This window comes from Mya arenaria, chromosome 6 (assembly GCF_026914265.1).
Source record: "Mya arenaria isolate MELC-2E11 chromosome 6, ASM2691426v1".
Taxonomy (NCBI): Eukaryota; Metazoa; Mollusca; class Bivalvia; order Myida; family Myidae; genus Mya; species Mya arenaria.
The window spans coordinates 16903376-16921448 of record NC_069127.1 but is presented as its reverse complement, the minus strand read 5'-3'; the positions used below and the strand labels follow the sequence as shown (position 1 = coordinate 16921448).

The following is an 18073-nucleotide window of genomic DNA, read 5'->3' as shown; positions in this document are numbered from 1 at the left end:
GAAAGTTACGGCCCGGACACGACAACCTATACTCTATGTCCTTACATGCAGCACTCCATTGTAAATAAACACTAAGTGTGACCTTGACCTTTGAGGTAGGGACACGGGTTTTGCACGCGACACGTCGTCTTGGTATGTGGAACACATGTGGCAAGTTATTTTAAAATCTGTCCATACAAGGGAAAGTCACAGCCCGGACACGACAACCTATACTCTATGTCCTTATATGCAGCACTCCATTGTGAATAAACACTAAGTGTGACCTTGACCTTTGAGGTAGGGACACGGGTCTTGCACGCCACACGTCGTCTTGGTATGTGGAACACATGTGGCAAGTTATTTTGAAATCTGTCCATACAAGGGAAAGTTACAGCCCGGACACGACAACCTATACTCTATGTCCTTATATGCAGCACTCCATTGTGAATAAACACTAAGTGTGACCTTGACCTTTGAGGTAGGGACACGGGTCTTGCACGCGACACGTCGTCTTGGTATGTGGAACACATGTGGCAAGTTATTTTAAAATCTGTCCATACAAGGGAAAGTTATGGCCCGGACACGACAACCTATACTCTATGTCCTTACATGCAGCACTCCATTGTAAATAAACACTAAGTGTGACCTTGACCTTTGAGGTAGGGACACGGGTTTTGCACGCGACACGTCGTCTTGGTATGTGGAACACATGTGGCAAGTTATTTTAAAATCTGTCCATACAAGGGAAAGTCACAGCCCGGACACGACAACCTATACTCTATGTCCTTATATGCAGCACTCCATTGTGAATAAACACTAAGTGTGACCTTGACCTTTGAGGTAGGGACACGGGTCTTGCACGCCACACGTCGTCTTGGTATGTGGAACACATGTGGCAAGTTATTTTAAAATCTGTCCATACAAGGGAAAGTTACAGAGCCGGCCGGCCGGCCGGCCGGCCGGACAGACGGACGGACGGACGGTGCGATTTTAATATGCCCACCATCGGGGGCATAAAAATAGTGCCAAAACATGAGAGTCCCTTTAAACCCAAATTAGAGATAATAAGAGAACCCAGAGTGACCATCAATGCTTGTCTGCTGTATTTCAGTCAAAAAAGGGGCATAATTCAACATTTCTTGAAAGAAGAGTCATGTTCCTTGCTGTGCATGTGCATTGTATCCTTCAGAATGTGAACCAAAATTTAATTGGTATATATTTCCAATGTTTTTTGGGGTTATGACCGAGGTCAAAGTTTGAAGACTATGATATCCACACCAATGACATCAATGCTAAGACTATAATTCAGATTTTTTTTCTGCAAAATAGATGAGCTAAGCTAGAAAGCCACATACAGCAATGTTGAAAACAGTCATAAATGGTGTTATTAAATCCATAAAATGTCTATCTCAAATATCCCTGACATTACAGCTCAAATCAAACAAGAGCTAGGCAAGCAGAAGTTAACGCTTCTCTATTTTTTTATGGATAAACAAGAGTCATAACTCAAAAATAATTTTAAGCGGATTATTAAAACTATTTACACATGTATGTTTTGTCATTGTGAACAGGTTTACCAAGCTTCATATTAATATCTATAAAGGTATTCATGTTTTGAGAAACAGACAAGCTAAAAGAAGGAGTGAAAGGGTTGATGTTACTACAGCAAAAACAGTTAGTGAACAGAAGCAAGAGGCCATTGAAAATAGTCTCTACTGTTAAAAGGTATGATTACCGTAATAAAAATTAATGAAAAAATAAATTGGGAAGAAAAATACTGCTCTTTTGCCATTATCAACTTCAAATTAACCAATTAGTTCTTTATTCTTTTATCTATCCCACACATAAACTAAAATATTGAACAAGCCATGCAAACATTTTACAAGTCTCAAGCAAAATTTGAGCTTTAGTTTTCTAACCAACACAAAAAAAACAATCTAGACAAATTAACATCAGCAACAATACAAAATTTGACATCCAAGAACTAATCTAGCACTTGCAGTATTGTGAGTGAAAAGAGGGGTTGAACCACCACAGTTGGGGGTGCACAAAAAAATGTACCTCAGTTTTCCCACAAAATTCTCACCACTCCGCGTCAAATCGATAGGGTCAGTGGAAAGCAGATAGTTTGAGGTTTTTGATTTCTTTCGTTTCCGACCCGCTAATAAAAACACCTGAAATTTTCAATGTAAGAATATGCTTATCATCATACTGTGTAACTGGTACTACCTTATTTTCCCAACATATGCCTCTCCGCCTCGTGACAGATCCGTCGCGTCTGTTGATAATAAGTAATTTGATGTAGCACTCTTTTTTCTTTTTCTACCCGCTAATAAAAACACCTGTAATAAGACGTTGGTTAGAAATGTATTACTTTAAGTCCTTCCCACATGTTGAAGATTAATACATATATTAAGCATTGGTGTGCAGACAGAAAGTTAACTTTAAGAGATGCTACAATTGCATAAATAAATAAGCTTAGAAAGTATTGATTTTTTTGCTATAACAATGTAATCAAAACTAAAGGCATATCCTATAGGGGCTGGATGTACTTTTTTCAAAAACGAGTACAAATCAAACTAGCTATTAAAACAACATTTCAAACATAGTTCTTATGCCTTTGCTAACATTGCTTGGTCAAGGGATATAATTAAATAATGGTCCTGATTATATGATGTTGCTTACCGAAATTTTAACAATTTCATGGAATACATACTCTAGCATACATAATGCGATCTGCTAGTATTTATTAATTATTAAAAATGGTTGAGATATCATACCCACTACCATTGTCAACCCAATGGCTAAGGACTGGACAAAAAATGCTTGAGTATGAGAGGAAAGTCAAGGTGAACTTGGTCAAATTTTTGACAATTAAGGTGAATATTGTGATCAGGTTGTTGATCAACTTTGTTTGTAATATTATGCCCTTAAACATTGTATTTGGGCAATAGGGTTTCAGCTTAGAAGTGTTATAGACGGGAGCTGCAACCTTATTTTGTAGCACCCTTCTGCAATAGTGTGATGCAGCTTGTAAGAGATGAAATAACATAGCAATAAGCTAAGAGAGCAGAAATGAAAGTGTAAAGTCATGGACAAAGAAGCTGCCGGACAACATGATCCCTAGATGTCTGCAATTTTACACAGGTGACATGATAATCTCTTTATATAAAAGCATACCCGTTTGCCATCATCTCTTTCCATATGTAGGAAGTATGTTGGGTACATGCCGCGGTCCACGCCTTTCTTGTCCCGTGTGATACGGCACTTTATGGTGACGCCCTGTGGTGCCGGTTTAATCACAAAGTCGTCAAGATTCTCTGTCATCTCGGGGGAGTATGCACGCCCCATTGCGCCTTGGGCAGCCTCTTCATCTTCAGAGTCCTCGTCCTGAAACACAGAAAATAGACTTGTTTACCTCAATGTTACCTCAGTTTGTGAACACTAAAAATCTGGTTAATGTACCATGACGACTATTTTCTAGCTTGGCTATGATCCACAGGCCTGCTAAGTCCAATATACATCATTGTTAATGTTACATTAATTTCATGAATGATAAACTAACATGGGTAACCACCAAGAAAGGAAAATGATGTTTGAATCTATTTCTTAAACAATACAATAAATAAATCAGTTTACTGCATATCCTTTAACAGATTTCTAACTTGAGGGCAGAAGAGTGCTGATTAACTGATCGACATATGTATACATTTAGTTGCATCCATGCATTTCCTGATGCTTTCATGAATATAAAATGTATATTTTCCCTTTTAATAGTTCATACTACTGTCTGCTAATGAACTTTATATTTCAAGGTTTGAATCCTTAAATGAACATGGCATTTGCTCTGCCCACAACAACCAAGTGAATATTGAATGAAGTGAAATGCAGTTATGGCCTGTCAATGGGTTTAACACATCAAAGAATCACTGACTACAGCTGGGTACCATTTGGTATTTCACATGGAACTTACTTACTTAGAGGCAGGCTCATTACACCCCGCAAAGCATCGGTACATGCACAAGTTGCATTGGTTTCACTTCAACCGGCCAGTTAAATTGAAGCTTTACAATACGCTCACAAGAACAACTGGGTGACAAATTAACCTCTTTGAAGAGTTGAAATGAACTGATCGAAAGTTGATTTTGGTCCAATTAACTGTCTCTATGGTGCAAAATGGCATTGCAATCGTGTTTAACTAATGGACAAACAGATTTTTCTTAGTTTATTTGCACACAGCAGTAAAATGCACAGAGAATGAGTGATAGTGTATCTTTTCAAGGTTTTTGTCCGACAATTGAACATCAAGCTACAGTTGAAAACCACAAATGAAAGATTCATGGATTGTCTGAACCAGGAGAATATAATTGAGATGCATGGGAGGTGAGCATGAACATCAAGTTAATGAGACAACTGTCATGCAATATTAGGTCTTCATGTCAACATGCCCTGAAATGTCGAGGAAAATGTGACAACATTAAAGGGAGACAAAGGAAGCAGGGCCATTAGGGATTCCAGACTTAGAAACAAAGTTTTAAAATGTGTTCTTCAGGCACAATTGATAATGAGTTTGGCATTTTGGAGTGCAGTCCAAACAAACTCTTTATTGAGCATGAATTGAGGGGCATGGGGGAATGACCAGTCCAAACAAACTCTTTATTGAGCATGAATTGAGGGGCATGGGGGAATGACCAGTCCAAACAAACTCTATGTGGAGCATGAAACGAGGGGCAGGCGGATGAACATCCCAAACAAACCGTTATGGAGCATGAAATAAGGCGGAGGGGGGGATGACCAGTCCAACTAAACTCTTTATAGAGCATAAAACGAGGGGGAGGGGGATGACCAGTCCAACTAAACTCTTTATAGAGCATAAAACGAGGGGGAGGGGTATGACCAGTCCAACTAAACTCTTTATAGAGCATAAAAAGAGGGGGAGGGGTATGACCAGTCCAACTAAACTCTTTATAGAGCATAAAACGAGGGGGAGGGGTATGACCAGTCCAACTAAACTCTTTATAGAGCATGAAATGAGGCGGGGGGGGGGGGGGTGACCAGTCCAAACAAACTCTTCATGGAGCATGAAACAAGGGGGAGGGGGAAAGACCAGTCCAAACAAACTCTTCATGGAGCATGAAACAAGGGGGAGGGGGAAAAACCAGTCCAAACAAACTCTTCATGGAGCATGAAACAAGGGGGAGGGGGAAAAACCAGTCCAAACAAACTCTTTATGGAGCACGACAGACAGACACCACTAGAAGAGAGCATATGTTTTTAGAAGCAATACTAGATTATCTGATATCACTTAATAGTATGGTGATATAATGTCAATGAAACATTTTCATTACAATTAATTTGATCTTAATTACTGCCTTTACTTATTTTTATTCAGGATCAGTTCCCATATCAGCAATTACACCCTAGTTTACATTGTAAAGTTTAAAATTACCCCACAATAAACTGGGCCTTACTTACTGTAAGTGAGAACAAGGATAGCAGATCATGATAGATAGCACGCATGTTTCACCACTCCTTGTGGCTATATAAGGATGTTCACATATGGTAAGCAATCGTGTTTTTTTTTTCAAGATCTGGTAAAAATACATATCTGGAGTTTTTTACTTGGGTTCAGTTGAACAACACTGCTAGAGGCATGTTAAAATGCTATTTTTTTCATAAAATGTAGTAAAATTTTATAATATATAAAAAAGGTTGTCAGAGTTGTTTTTCATCACGCTGCTCCATATACTTAATGAACAATTATTAGAGTGAACCAATCTCACCTGGAAACGTGCCATCTCCTGCAGGTTCTTAGTACTTGGGGTTCGTATGGCATTGGGTGGGGGACCCACAGGCATACTCTCCGATGCCACCTCATCATCTGGGTCCTCAGGCGCTTGGAAGCCACTCCGGTTTGCTGGGGAGCGTGGTGGAGGTGCAGCCTTCTCTTTCTTCTTCTTCTTCTTGGTCTTCCCTGAAGGGACAGGCTTGTTGTCAGCTGGAACAGGAGCATTTACTGGGTGAAATAATTTGTTTTTCTGTACTAATTGTGTTAAGCCTTGTCATTTTCAATGAGACAAAAACGATGGAACTTATTTATGGTATGATTAACTGAATCTGACTGACATTGATGAGGAGAAATTTTTTTTTTTCAAGAAAAAAAAAGATGTCCTATTGAGTTATAATTCCATGGTAAATTAGAATGGTTGAATATCATTTTTTTTCTTTCTTTGTTCTATGAGGTTTCACCACAATATAAGCGACACTAGGGAATCATATTAGTTCCATCTTTCTGAATTTATTTATATTAACTATTAATGCATAATGTTACATCAAAGAGGACCTTTTATTACAAAGAGAAACTTCAATTTCCAAGCATTGACAGTCATTTATGCCATATATATATATATATATGTATATCTGAAATTATGTAGCAAAGGAGCATGTTATGGATGCAGTATATTGCTAAGCATCATGTCAGGGATGCTGACATTAGAGTTACGGATTATGTTACTGGTGTGTTGGAAAACATGCAATAAAGAAAGTCATTACAATGGTGCATAACATGCAACATACATGCGATGGCACACTAACTAACGATCTCTATCCAGTTATATTTGTAATGGAATGAACAACTGCTGTCAATGAGTGCATGATATTTTAGATTACAAAATAAACGTATCACTTGATGTACTGAAATGACATCACTATGGTTTTGCTATTGTGAAAAACTCCTGTCAGTACAGTGCACAAGTGGTTGTAGAAAGTGCAAAAATAAGAAATCATTAGAACTTGTAACCCTTACTACTGGATACATACATTTTATTAGGAACTATATCTTCAATATACATATGTCTTGACAGATATGTAAATAGGTACACCTAGGACTACAGTAGAGGCATAAACTAACTTTTACTCTAGCTGAAATGGAATTTGACTAGACAGAAGGACATCTTGTGACGGTGATATGCATGTACTTATTGCGCTTATAGAAGGTTTAAAGTATGAATCAATTAGCAAGAAAGATAACTATAGATACATGATAATAACTTGATAAGAATTTCAGTTTTTCAAAACTTACATAATTCAAGGTCGCTGTCAAACTCAAAAGCAAGATTGTTCTCTGCCATATTAGGCATCAACAACCATAAGTCAACGGTTGTCCTACACAATTACACACCATCACTCCATGAATCAAATGATTACACTCAATAAAGCCTCGAATAAGCAACACAATTTGCCGACAATCCATCTGTTCCTTTGATTTACTTGTAAGCAATTGGTGTCTCTGGAAGCAAATAATCTGTCACAGACTACTGCAGGAGAATTTCCACAGTAACACACAGCAACATGTGACCACTGATCGGAGTCAACCACCAACACACAGTCAACCACAAACACACAGTTGCTTCTGTCTCCACTCTACACACAGAGTCTCATTCTCTCATTCCGCTTCTTGAAACGTCCTCATAACCCCCAGCTGTCCCGTTAAATTGTGTTTTATAGCAGAGACTGACATTGAAATTCACAGATATATTCAAGATGAGCAATGAAATTGAAAAACAGAAATAAATTCCCTCACACAGGATGAATGCTCAATCTGTAAATTCCTTGGTTGTTTCTTCTTATTATGCGAATGCAAGATTAAAATTGATAAAAAGTTAATTTCTAAACACATTCTTTTTGATCTTGACAAGAAAAACAAAACTGTACTCTCAAGTTTTTCAAGGAGATGCAGATTTAAGACAAATCTATGGCAAAATTTAAACATCCAATTCATTAAAGAGCCAGTGACACAGTAATCCCGTCTGTCCCAGCTTAAATACACTGTCAATTAATTACTTCATATTCACTACAGTGACTTCACAATGACAGATATGAACCACATTTTATCATAAAAGTCACAACGGCATTATTTAAAAAAAGAGCAAAATAATCCTCTAATTTAAGCGAGCTTAAAGTTGAACTTTGAATTTTATTAACAACAAAGTTTATTATATAGGCCAAGATGACATATTTTAAATTAACAACTTTATCTTATCATGTTATAACAATATAGAATTGAGATATCGCTATATCCAGACACATTGGACTCAAACACACTGAACTGTCATTCAATATCAACTTCAACCAGTATTCAACACCTGCATACCTTTAAATGGTAATCGAATCACCTAACAAATCTTAAATATTGAATATCATGTTGCATCTAAACATAGTTACATTCATACAACTCTCAATACAACTGAATGAAATAGTTCAATGAGACTTACTTAATGGTTCACAATTTAGCATGGGGCACTACCCCGAAATATTTATGCCAGAGTGAAGGTTTACGTGTCCTATTTCAAAGAACAGCTGTATCAAATGGTTATGAAATAACTTGAGACCTAAAAAAATGCCTGACAAAACCTGAAAACTGCAGTTGAATCCTAACCTTTGGAAAATCCAAACCTTTCCATTTTATGTTTATAAAAACTACCACATGACAATACTTAATCCAATTCTCTCAGAATTACGACATTGTTCTGTTATCCTATCTCATATCAATCCATTCCACCATTGTCCTATATGTCCTGTATGGTCCATATTAACATCTATTTCAACAAAATTCCCAGGATAGGATAACTTATTGCCGAGAATAATCAAATGTACCACCATATACTTAAGGCTAGAATGTTCCTTGCTTCTCAATTAACTTGTAGCTTGATAATCTACAGTGCCTCTGGTTCCACTGGCACCATGAACACATGTAGAAGTAAAATGATGCAGCAGAATGAGCATTCGTAACATTTTCAATACATTTAATTGTGTCCCTGCCCTGTGGTATAGATAGGATGAAAACTTGACTTAAAGGTATTAAATCATGGCTAATATTTGTTTGGACTGGTTCCATTTCTCAATGAATAGAAATATCTCCGTGAATAGCTGACAAGGTATATATACGACTACATCAGTTCGACCTATGTATCGCCATTGAATTCCTACATAATACAGAATGATAGCATTAAGCACTTTTTGACAATGACATATTTGGGCGTCATATTAAAAGTGTTACAATTCAAATATATCACGGCCATGCCATTTTACATTAATAATAATAGAGAGTATATTAACTATCCTAGTACTTGGTTGACAAAGAATTGGCAATACTTTCAAATTACTATTTTCACTATCATAGCAAACTTCGCAGCTGTGAAAATAATTCTATTCACAAGTGAAATATTAAACTGGTGAAACTGGTGAAAACTTTGATCAATCAAAATATGTTAGTATGAAAGCAACAAAGTTGAGGGATGAATTGATTTCAATTTTTTTAAAAGTCTTTTCAAATGTTCATAATGAAACAAGAGTATTTGAATTCGGATACAACTATTGTTTTCTTCATTGGTTGTGTCCTTATTTTATATGGGAGCAGCTTAAGATCTTCTCTTAAACCTCAAAGTACCAGCAGTATGCCAAACGCTAGAAATATTTAATTTTTTACAAATGACAAACTTATATCGGTGATATGCACAAAGAAAGTCTATTTCAGTACAGGAAACTGCTAAATTTCAATCCTGCAGCAGAATTGTCTAGTGCTCTACGGCTCTACGAATAACACTTCGATAGAAAAAAAAGTTGATCAACACTCAGCAAATAGTCATCACTTACTCCGATCCTAGAGAGCATCTTTGTAACAAGCAGTCAAATTACTTTAGATGCTCATTTAACTCATAAGCACGCTCCCTCCCCAAAACATCCCCTCAAGATCGATAAGTCGCCACATGGTCCAGAATATTAATCTGTATCTGTCAACCATGGTCAGAAAAACTGCCAATAATTGTCCTCTACCTTCCTGTGTTGGGGAAACATTACAACTCTGTCAACCAGACCCCACAACACAGGCACTAAACATGACCAGGTCATAGACGAAAATTGAAAACTAGACTTCGAAGACGTGTCAAAAAGTCAGCCATCATGGTAAACTGTTGGTACGGTACTCATTTATGCCATGGTCCATCCAGTACTTGATCATTACTATGAAATTTAATGATGTATTAAGGCCCCCATGTTTACACTCGTAAACGGCGTCATGTTGTTTTTTGGCAGTGAACTTTTTCAAACTCACAGACCAAAACAGTCACATAGGATCCCATATTCAACATACTGATTTACGATTATTCCTATCGGTCCTGAACTAACAAATGTAAAACAACTTTTTTTAATAAATATTTTGCAATTTCTCTGTTTCATATTAAATCCCCTTGAGACAACCCGCCATAAAAAGTTGAATATCATGTCATCACAACATTATGTTTACTTCAGGTCAATATGTATGACTGATTGGGCAATTGAAGTTTTTATCCCGAACATATATATGTCACATGGGTAAACAAAATGCCCTGTACTGTAATATGAGTTCTTGCTGTCAATACACACAGAATGATATGCAAGTCAACATTCCTACATCTGTACAATATATACAACGAATCAATGAATTATCTGGATCTGCATTATAATACACATTCATATTATGTTTGAAGTAAATTCAAAGACAATGATCTTAAGATCCAGTAATGTACAGGCTATTGCCTTTTTTATAAATGGCAGCCTTTTGTTTTTTATGTCCTGTGTACACTTCTACAAAAAATGGTAAATTGCAGGAGCCTTATGTAGTATAAGCATTTTAAAACACGGGTATATGTTTAACAAATGTGAGCATAACTTTGACAATCTAAGTTAATGATAAGACAATAAGCTGCATGGGGAAGTTCACACACATGGACATATAAACTGGTTATCATGTTCTCTGTACTAGCCATGGTCATTTGAACACTGCATGGGGAAATTCACAAAGGTTAATGGTGGACATAAAGCAACATATAAAAGTATATATGTGCATGGAAAAAAATATTCCCCCACTATATTTTAAACTTCCACATAATTTGAAACAAAAGTTGCTTTAGAAAAGTTAACATGAATCTGACACCTAAAACAATTCCAATAATTTCAAGAAAAGCAACTCTTATTAATATTATTGTAAAAAGAAGCAATTATCTCCCCTGACTTAAATACATCTAATTTTATATATCTTTCTTCAAAGAAAAAATAACCTTCCTGGTCTTAAGAAACACGTATAAAGGTTAGTTCATGTCATTCAAGTAGCAAGAAGTAAATAACAAAGCAGTTATTACACCTATTCCTGTTAAGATACTAGAGGAAACATGCTAGCTACCGGAAAGCTGGTCCCAAACTGTTTTGTTTAATAATAATAATGTATGCTTTTCTTAAACACTATATGCAGTTGTGTGGTATTGGAAATACATGAGGAAAAACAGTTTGAGAGCAGTTTGCCTGGCTGTTCTATGCGACTATATGGTACATGTAAAGCCCAGTCACCCTAGAGTTAATAGAACACTGGTGTGGCTCAGTACAATACCTTGATGCAATTGGGGATCTGCCTGTTTGTACTTATGGTCATTTCTGGGCTCTTTGCCGCCCTCCACACCCCTTTCACTCGGGCTTGAGGACTCAGAGTTTGGGATAAACTCAAAGTTCCTCTCAGGGGAGTGCACCCAATTATTTTCAGGGTTACCTCCCTTGCCTTTTTTCTTTTTTGTTTTCGGTTTCATGTTTCCTGTGTAGAACATACACAAAATTTGCTTGAATAGTATAAAAACTTTGTTTATTATAAACACGCAAGTGTCAACACTGAGCTAAAACATATAAGCATTGTAATATAAGCTTGCTTGAAATGTGTACTTGAGTGAAAGCACACATGCAAGCTAGTGTTAAGTGTTGGTTGATACCAAATCCCGAGCACCCACAGCTGTAGCCAACATTCTCCACCTGTGTGGGCCTTACAACAGTTGCATATTGTTACAGCGTACATAGTTTCATGACAATAATGGTTTTCATTTATGGTTAACATGCCTGGACTTTTTTGTTTGAAATAGAGACATTGGGTTTCTTTAAAATATAGTTCTCTCACGACAATAATACTTAGCATTTTCAAAACTGATCCCCAGGGACCCAAATTCCAAAGCTCTAGCACTGTGGGGACTGGCATTTCCGGATCCCTACACACCCATTGCCAGCATGCACTCCCGCCCTAGGGGGCCCACCATGGGGTAACAACACCCACAGAGGCACACCACAGGGATTACGACACCCAGCACACACACACCACAGGGGATTCACCACTCTTCTACTACAGTACATGTTCAACCACCAAGACATGCCCAGGATGATACAACACCTACATGCTTTCTTAAGCAACAATCAGTTTTATTTCTTTCTATTTACTTGTCCTTGAAAAGATTTTTATTATTAAATGAAAGAGAAAATATATCAATAGATAGTGTGTGTTAATTTTACTTCAGTATTATCTTTGTCAATATGGTGAGAGGATATTGTACGAATATGCGATAACAAATTACAGCTAATCATTTTGGCATATATTTTTTTACAATGATAAATTATTCATATCACCAAATTTTGGAGTTTTTTGTGCATCACAAAGTTATTAATGAGACAACAACCACTACTTTGGGATAAACAATGTATTAGACTGTCAATGAACACAATTTCTTTAGTAAAGAAACCACCAACATATTGAAAATGTTAACTTGTATGGAACTCAGCAGTTAACACTGTTTCACATGTTAGCCTTTATTTGCAGAACAAAGGCGCTCATGAAGGTAAGCTTCAAAACTTTCATTGACAGTCGTATACAATAGGTTTGGGTGGGGTGGGGTGATCAGGCTGCTTACCTTCAGTCTCAATGGTGGGGATGTCATCAGCATCACTGGGCCCGTCGCTGCAACTGTCCACAGTGTTGTCGTTCAGTGTCAGAATGGGCCCGCCCAAACTCTCCACGATACTGCCATCATTATTGTAACTCTCCGGGCCAAGGTATGCTGTATGTACACAAAAATATAGGGTGCTAGGAGCGAACAAGCCTGAGACATTTACCAGTTGCCTATCCAAGGAGGAGGCCAACCTTAGTTAATAAACAATGTAGTTTAAAAATAAGTTCATTTAATTCTCTTGATGGCTCATGATAAATTTATGTCTTCAAACATGTTAGGAAACTTTTAAATAAATCATACAGAAAAAATACACATTAATTATAGGATACTTTTTTCAAGAAATTAAGTCGATGGAATGGCCTACTATTAATATAATTAATTTAATTCCATTATTGAACTACTGAGTGACTGAAAGGGGCTGGTCAGTTGCTGACATGCTAAAGTTAGCAGTCTTCACTTCATCTAATTCTATACATGTTTATTTGTAATATTGCTTTTTTTGAATAAACATCATTTTATTTGCATAAATAAAACATTAATCTGATGATTCTAAAAATATCCATGTTACTCATACGTCAAGCCAAAGCATGACTTATAGCTTAACAACTCTCTCAATATTTACATTGAAATCGAAGGGCAATTTGCACAATCATATCAGGGGAAGTTCAGTTTTACTGTTTGTTAAATATTGTTCTGAGCTGAAGTAACTCTTGATGAATTATTGTCATTGTTGACAATAGGCCAAGTAGTGCCTCGTAGACTGAGGTGCTGAACATTTGCTATCAAGTAGAGAAAACCTGAACTTGCCAGTCATGCAACATTCAAATTCTTGGGAATGAGCACTAATAGTCAGTAAGTGTTTCACCATTTCAAACTAGGTATATAACAATGATTTCAACAAACACAACCATCCTTTGTTAACCAGGCAGGGTTTTGAACTATGATTGGTGTTGGTTTTTCCTGTTTCAAATACCTATACATACAAAAAAAAATTGTGAAAACTAATGTTTACTATTTCGTATATTCTCCATCCATAATAAGTTTCTGTTTTTACTTGTTGAATTTATTTTAAATCTTTGCATTTTAAATAATTGCTTCAATGAAATGTTTTTTTCCTTTTAAAGGATTATGTTTGTATACGCTTTAGGTACGAAAGTTCCTGAACACTTTGTTGTATCAACGGTTAAATGGTATAATGGTTTAACATGAAACATTTGTTCATTTCTGGACAATAATTCCGAGTTAAACTATCACATATATGAACTATATTTAACCTAATCCCATTTGAAACAGAATGTTCATCTCAATAAAACAGCAACTCAACACAAATTACACTCCTTACAAGAATCTAAAATTTCCAAATAAAGTGCAATCAAAAGCATTCAAAGGGGCGAGGGTAACTGGAGGACTCCATGACATATTTATAAATACTTTCGCAACCAGATATTCTGTTTATGCACGTACCATGAAAGTTTTCTGGTGTCGATGGTTTTGAGGACTGGTCTGTCTTGAGGATGGGTTGTCTCTCTCCTTTGTTCTTGCGGCCGGAGTTTGGGCGACCGTCGGTGTTTACGACCACCATTGTCTGCTGCTGCCGTTTCCGTCGCCGTTCATCCTCAATACGCCTTTGCTGAGAACAAAAAAAATCTGCTATTATAAAGGCTTTTAGTATTCACATTTATTTCTCAACCAATCGGATTGCCAGATTATGTCTGATTAAATCAGTTATAAAATATGGACAATATAAGAAAGACATGTAGCTTCCTAAAAAGCATGCCCATATGCAATGGATGGGTTGACAGACAAAATCACCCATCACATTTTTTTAATAGGTGGACAAAATCAACATACATAGAATATTCGACTGTTTTTTCCTAAGTTTAAGGTATTTACCATTTAATGTAATGCATACATATTATAGTTTGTGCAATATTTCCTTTATAAAAGTTTAGATTTTCCCTCAGAAAAGACATTACAAACCATTTAAAGGCATGGTTGAATTTGAATAATCTTCGTAAAAACATGTGTTTTTTTAAGAATGATGGGGAGCATCATTTTTTGTTCAAATACGGGGACTAAATATTTGTATTAGTGTTTGAGTTAAATGCAAATACAACAGTGCTTAAGTGTTTTAACAATTCAACATAAAATGGAAATATGAGTTGATTGATTCATTAAACATGCTGGCAAAAATCAATGAACTCTCTAAAAAAAACTGGCTAGAACAGACTGGGTTAGTCTGAACAAGACTACTTAATTTGGAATGAAATATTTTATATGTTTATGGTAAATAAAGGTTACTTTTTCTGCGTAAATATCTGCAAACCAATGATATAAGATTGCTGACAAAAACTCAGATCGTAGATTTTCATATTTCCGTTTAACTAACGGTTTAAGAAAAGAGCATAAAACATCAATTTTTGAACTTAAATATAAAAATCTACAATCTAATGTTTTGTCAGGCGTATTATTTAACTGGTTTCCATGAATTTTCTCAAAAATTGGGTAGTTCCAAGACAAAAACTAAAAGAGTTGTCAAAACGTTCAATCTGTGAGAGTGCAGCTTTAATAGTGTATAGAAATTAAATAACATCTAAACAAATTCCCAACTGTGCTGTTAAGTTTATATAAATGTTCTGAATTTCAAAACATCTGTCACTGACCTTACAAAACAGTTTATAACCCAAGGCAAAATAAACATTAATCTTTTAAAACTATAAAAGCTTACAATAAAAGAGGTAAATTGTGACCTGATAGTATATTTTTTTATGTTATTAAAGTTTATTTATTGTATTAGTAAACAATGTGCTAGTCATGGGTAATATTGTATTTTGGCACATTCTTATCATTTCAAAATGAATTACAATTGAATATACAAATTCAAAGAGGCCTATATTTCATATGCTCTCTAGATGAAAACCAACAAGATTATTTTAAAGATGCACTCTTACTCCCAAATAAGATTTACCAAAATAAATAATAATACTGTTTTAAAATACCAAAAAGGATGAATAAATGTCGAAAACCATGGTTCTTATGAAGGATACCGAGTTTAATCTAAAAGAAATGAGCATAAAAGTCGGTATTTCTACCTTATGAGACTATAGTAGACCACAGGACATCTTTTCAATTTAGCATTCACCAATCATTTAATATTTTTGCGCTGTCTGCTATTAAATACACAGTTACAATCATGTTATCAGTTATTAATATTTCATTATTTAGTAAGTAGTTAGAGGTTTATCAGTCAAAATTGATGTTTGTTTTTCATGTGTATAAAGAGTGTTTAAAGAGTATATTATGTTTGAAAACAATTATGAAGAAAGTTATAACTTATACTAAGCCACTCTTGCTGGCATGATGTTGTGCGAGAGCGTGGTCTTGTGTTGTGGGGGGAACCAGAGTGCCCGGAGAAAACTCACTTGTCCTGCTTGGTGACAACAAACAAAACTCACATGCGCCTAGGATGGGGGGTTTTAGGGCTTAAAGATATGTATGTGACAAGAGGACCTCGGACATATACTTTGCCACAAAAATACCGGACATGTAAAATACCAGACATGTACATTGCAAGGAAAATGCTGGACATGTACATTGCAAGGAAAATGCTGGACATGTACATGGCTAGGACAACCAAGAGAGAGGGGGGGGGGGGGGGCTTTCATGACTCACCTCCTTCTGAAGTTTCTCATTTGTCTTTGACTGGTTGTAGTCATCCTGCACACTGTAACAGAACAAAACAATACTAGTATTGTCAGGGTAAAAGGACAAATACAAGTTTACATCTCCATAGTTATTAGGTTCTTGAAAAGTTATTTACGAAATTTCAGAGAAAACTTAACAAATTCAACATCTGGTTCAAAAGTCAAGCGTTAGGCAAAAAACATAAGTTTTGTTTCTCATAAAAATGTTTTTTTAAGAAAGAGGCAGAGCAGATTTGTTTCTTTTCATCTCTATTATGACTAAGCTATTCAAACTTGAATTAGGGGTAAAGCCGTACATGGAAGTGCTCAAGCAAGATGCATTGTTATCATATATCGATATAGTTATCCTAAAACATAAATATCAATACAGTTGTCCTTGTGCTAATATTGCTTATCAGGAAAGCACAGCAATGAAAATGTGAAATATAGCAACCTTCATTGTTTGCCAGCAGCTTAGAAATAATCTCTAATAATAATGTCATTCTTAACTTCACAAAGGGAGACAACTACAATGCCTGCACGTTGGTTTTACTGCATTTTATGGCATAATGCAGATGCCACTGAACACGGCCTTGAAGTCATGCTGTCTTACCAAAATTTTGAATTAACTTCTGCTAATATTGTTCACTCATATAAAACCCTTGCCAGGAACTCCACTCATAAACAACCGGGCCTTGACACTGTATCGTCCAGGAACCTCACTCATATATAACCCTTGCCAAGAACCACAATCATAAACAACCCCTTGCCACTGTATCATCCGGGAACCTCACTCATATATAACCCTTGCCAAGAACCTCACTCATAAACAACCCCTTGCCACTGTATCTTCCGGGAACCAGTTACTCATAAATAACCCTTGCCGGTATCCCCACTCATAAACAACCCCTTGCCACTGTATCATCCGGGAACCTCACTCATAAATAACCTTTGCCAGGAACCACATTCATAAACAACCCCTTGCCACTGTATCATCCAGGAACCTCACCCTTGCCAGGAACCCCACTCATAAACAACCCCTTGCCACTGTTCCATCTGGGAACCTTACTCATAAATATAATTGCCAGGAACCCCACCCATAAACAACCCCTTGCCACTGTATCGTCCGGGAACCTCACTCGTAAATAACCCTTGCCAAGAACTCCACTCATAAACAATCTTTTCAAAAACCCGATCATAAAAAAATCTTTGCCACTGTACCTTCCGGGAACCCCACTCATGTTCCAGTTGCCGGTAGTGGCTCCCTCTGTTGGTCTGGAATGGAAATATATCAACATGTACAGACAACCATTCTTTATGATATTGTGCTATGATTTGGTTATCAAAGAGAAAGAAATAAACTGTTTCTTACTGAAGAGGACATTTTTCAAAATCCATGTTTCTCACATTGTTGATAAAAATCATAATCATTGTTAAATGATAGTAGGTATGATTACTTTAGATTTATAATAATATACCAATAGTTATTATACATTTAGCCTTCATTATGATAAACAATAAGTGGAAATATAATGAAATTGTTAATTATTAGTAACTTAAGAAATGTTTATTGGTTATGTTATTTTTCTAGTGTACATTTCACATATAGATCTATGA

At 36.2% G+C, this 18073-nt stretch overlaps 1 protein-coding gene across 9 annotated transcripts in view; it reads right to left on the bottom strand.

Annotated features, from left to right (window-relative positions):
* LOC128237080 (tubby protein-like) overlaps positions 1 to 18073 on the bottom strand; it is a 53436-nt gene that overhangs the window by 9708 nt on the left and 25655 nt on the right. For 7 of the 9 annotated variants that reach the window (XM_052952286.1, XM_052952285.1, XM_052952281.1 and 4 more), the window contains 8 exons: positions 17678 to 17731; positions 16446 to 16497; positions 14238 to 14403; positions 12735 to 12881; positions 11402 to 11599; positions 5763 to 5977; positions 3160 to 3369; positions 2041 to 2153 (listed from right to left, as the gene is read on the bottom strand). In XM_052952286.1, the coding sequence (XP_052808246.1) occupies positions 2041 to 2153; positions 3160 to 3369; positions 5763 to 5977; positions 11402 to 11599; positions 12735 to 12881; positions 14238 to 14403; positions 16446 to 16497; positions 17678 to 17697 (1121 nt within the window). In that variant the 5' untranslated portion in view covers positions 17698 to 17731. Of the gene's footprint in view, positions 1 to 2040; positions 2154 to 2208; positions 2322 to 3159; positions 3370 to 5762; positions 5978 to 11401; positions 11600 to 12734; positions 12882 to 14237; positions 14404 to 16445; positions 16498 to 17677; positions 17732 to 18073 lie in introns of all 9 variants that reach the window. The other 2 variants (XM_052952279.1, XM_052952287.1) reach the window with 2 other exon arrangements.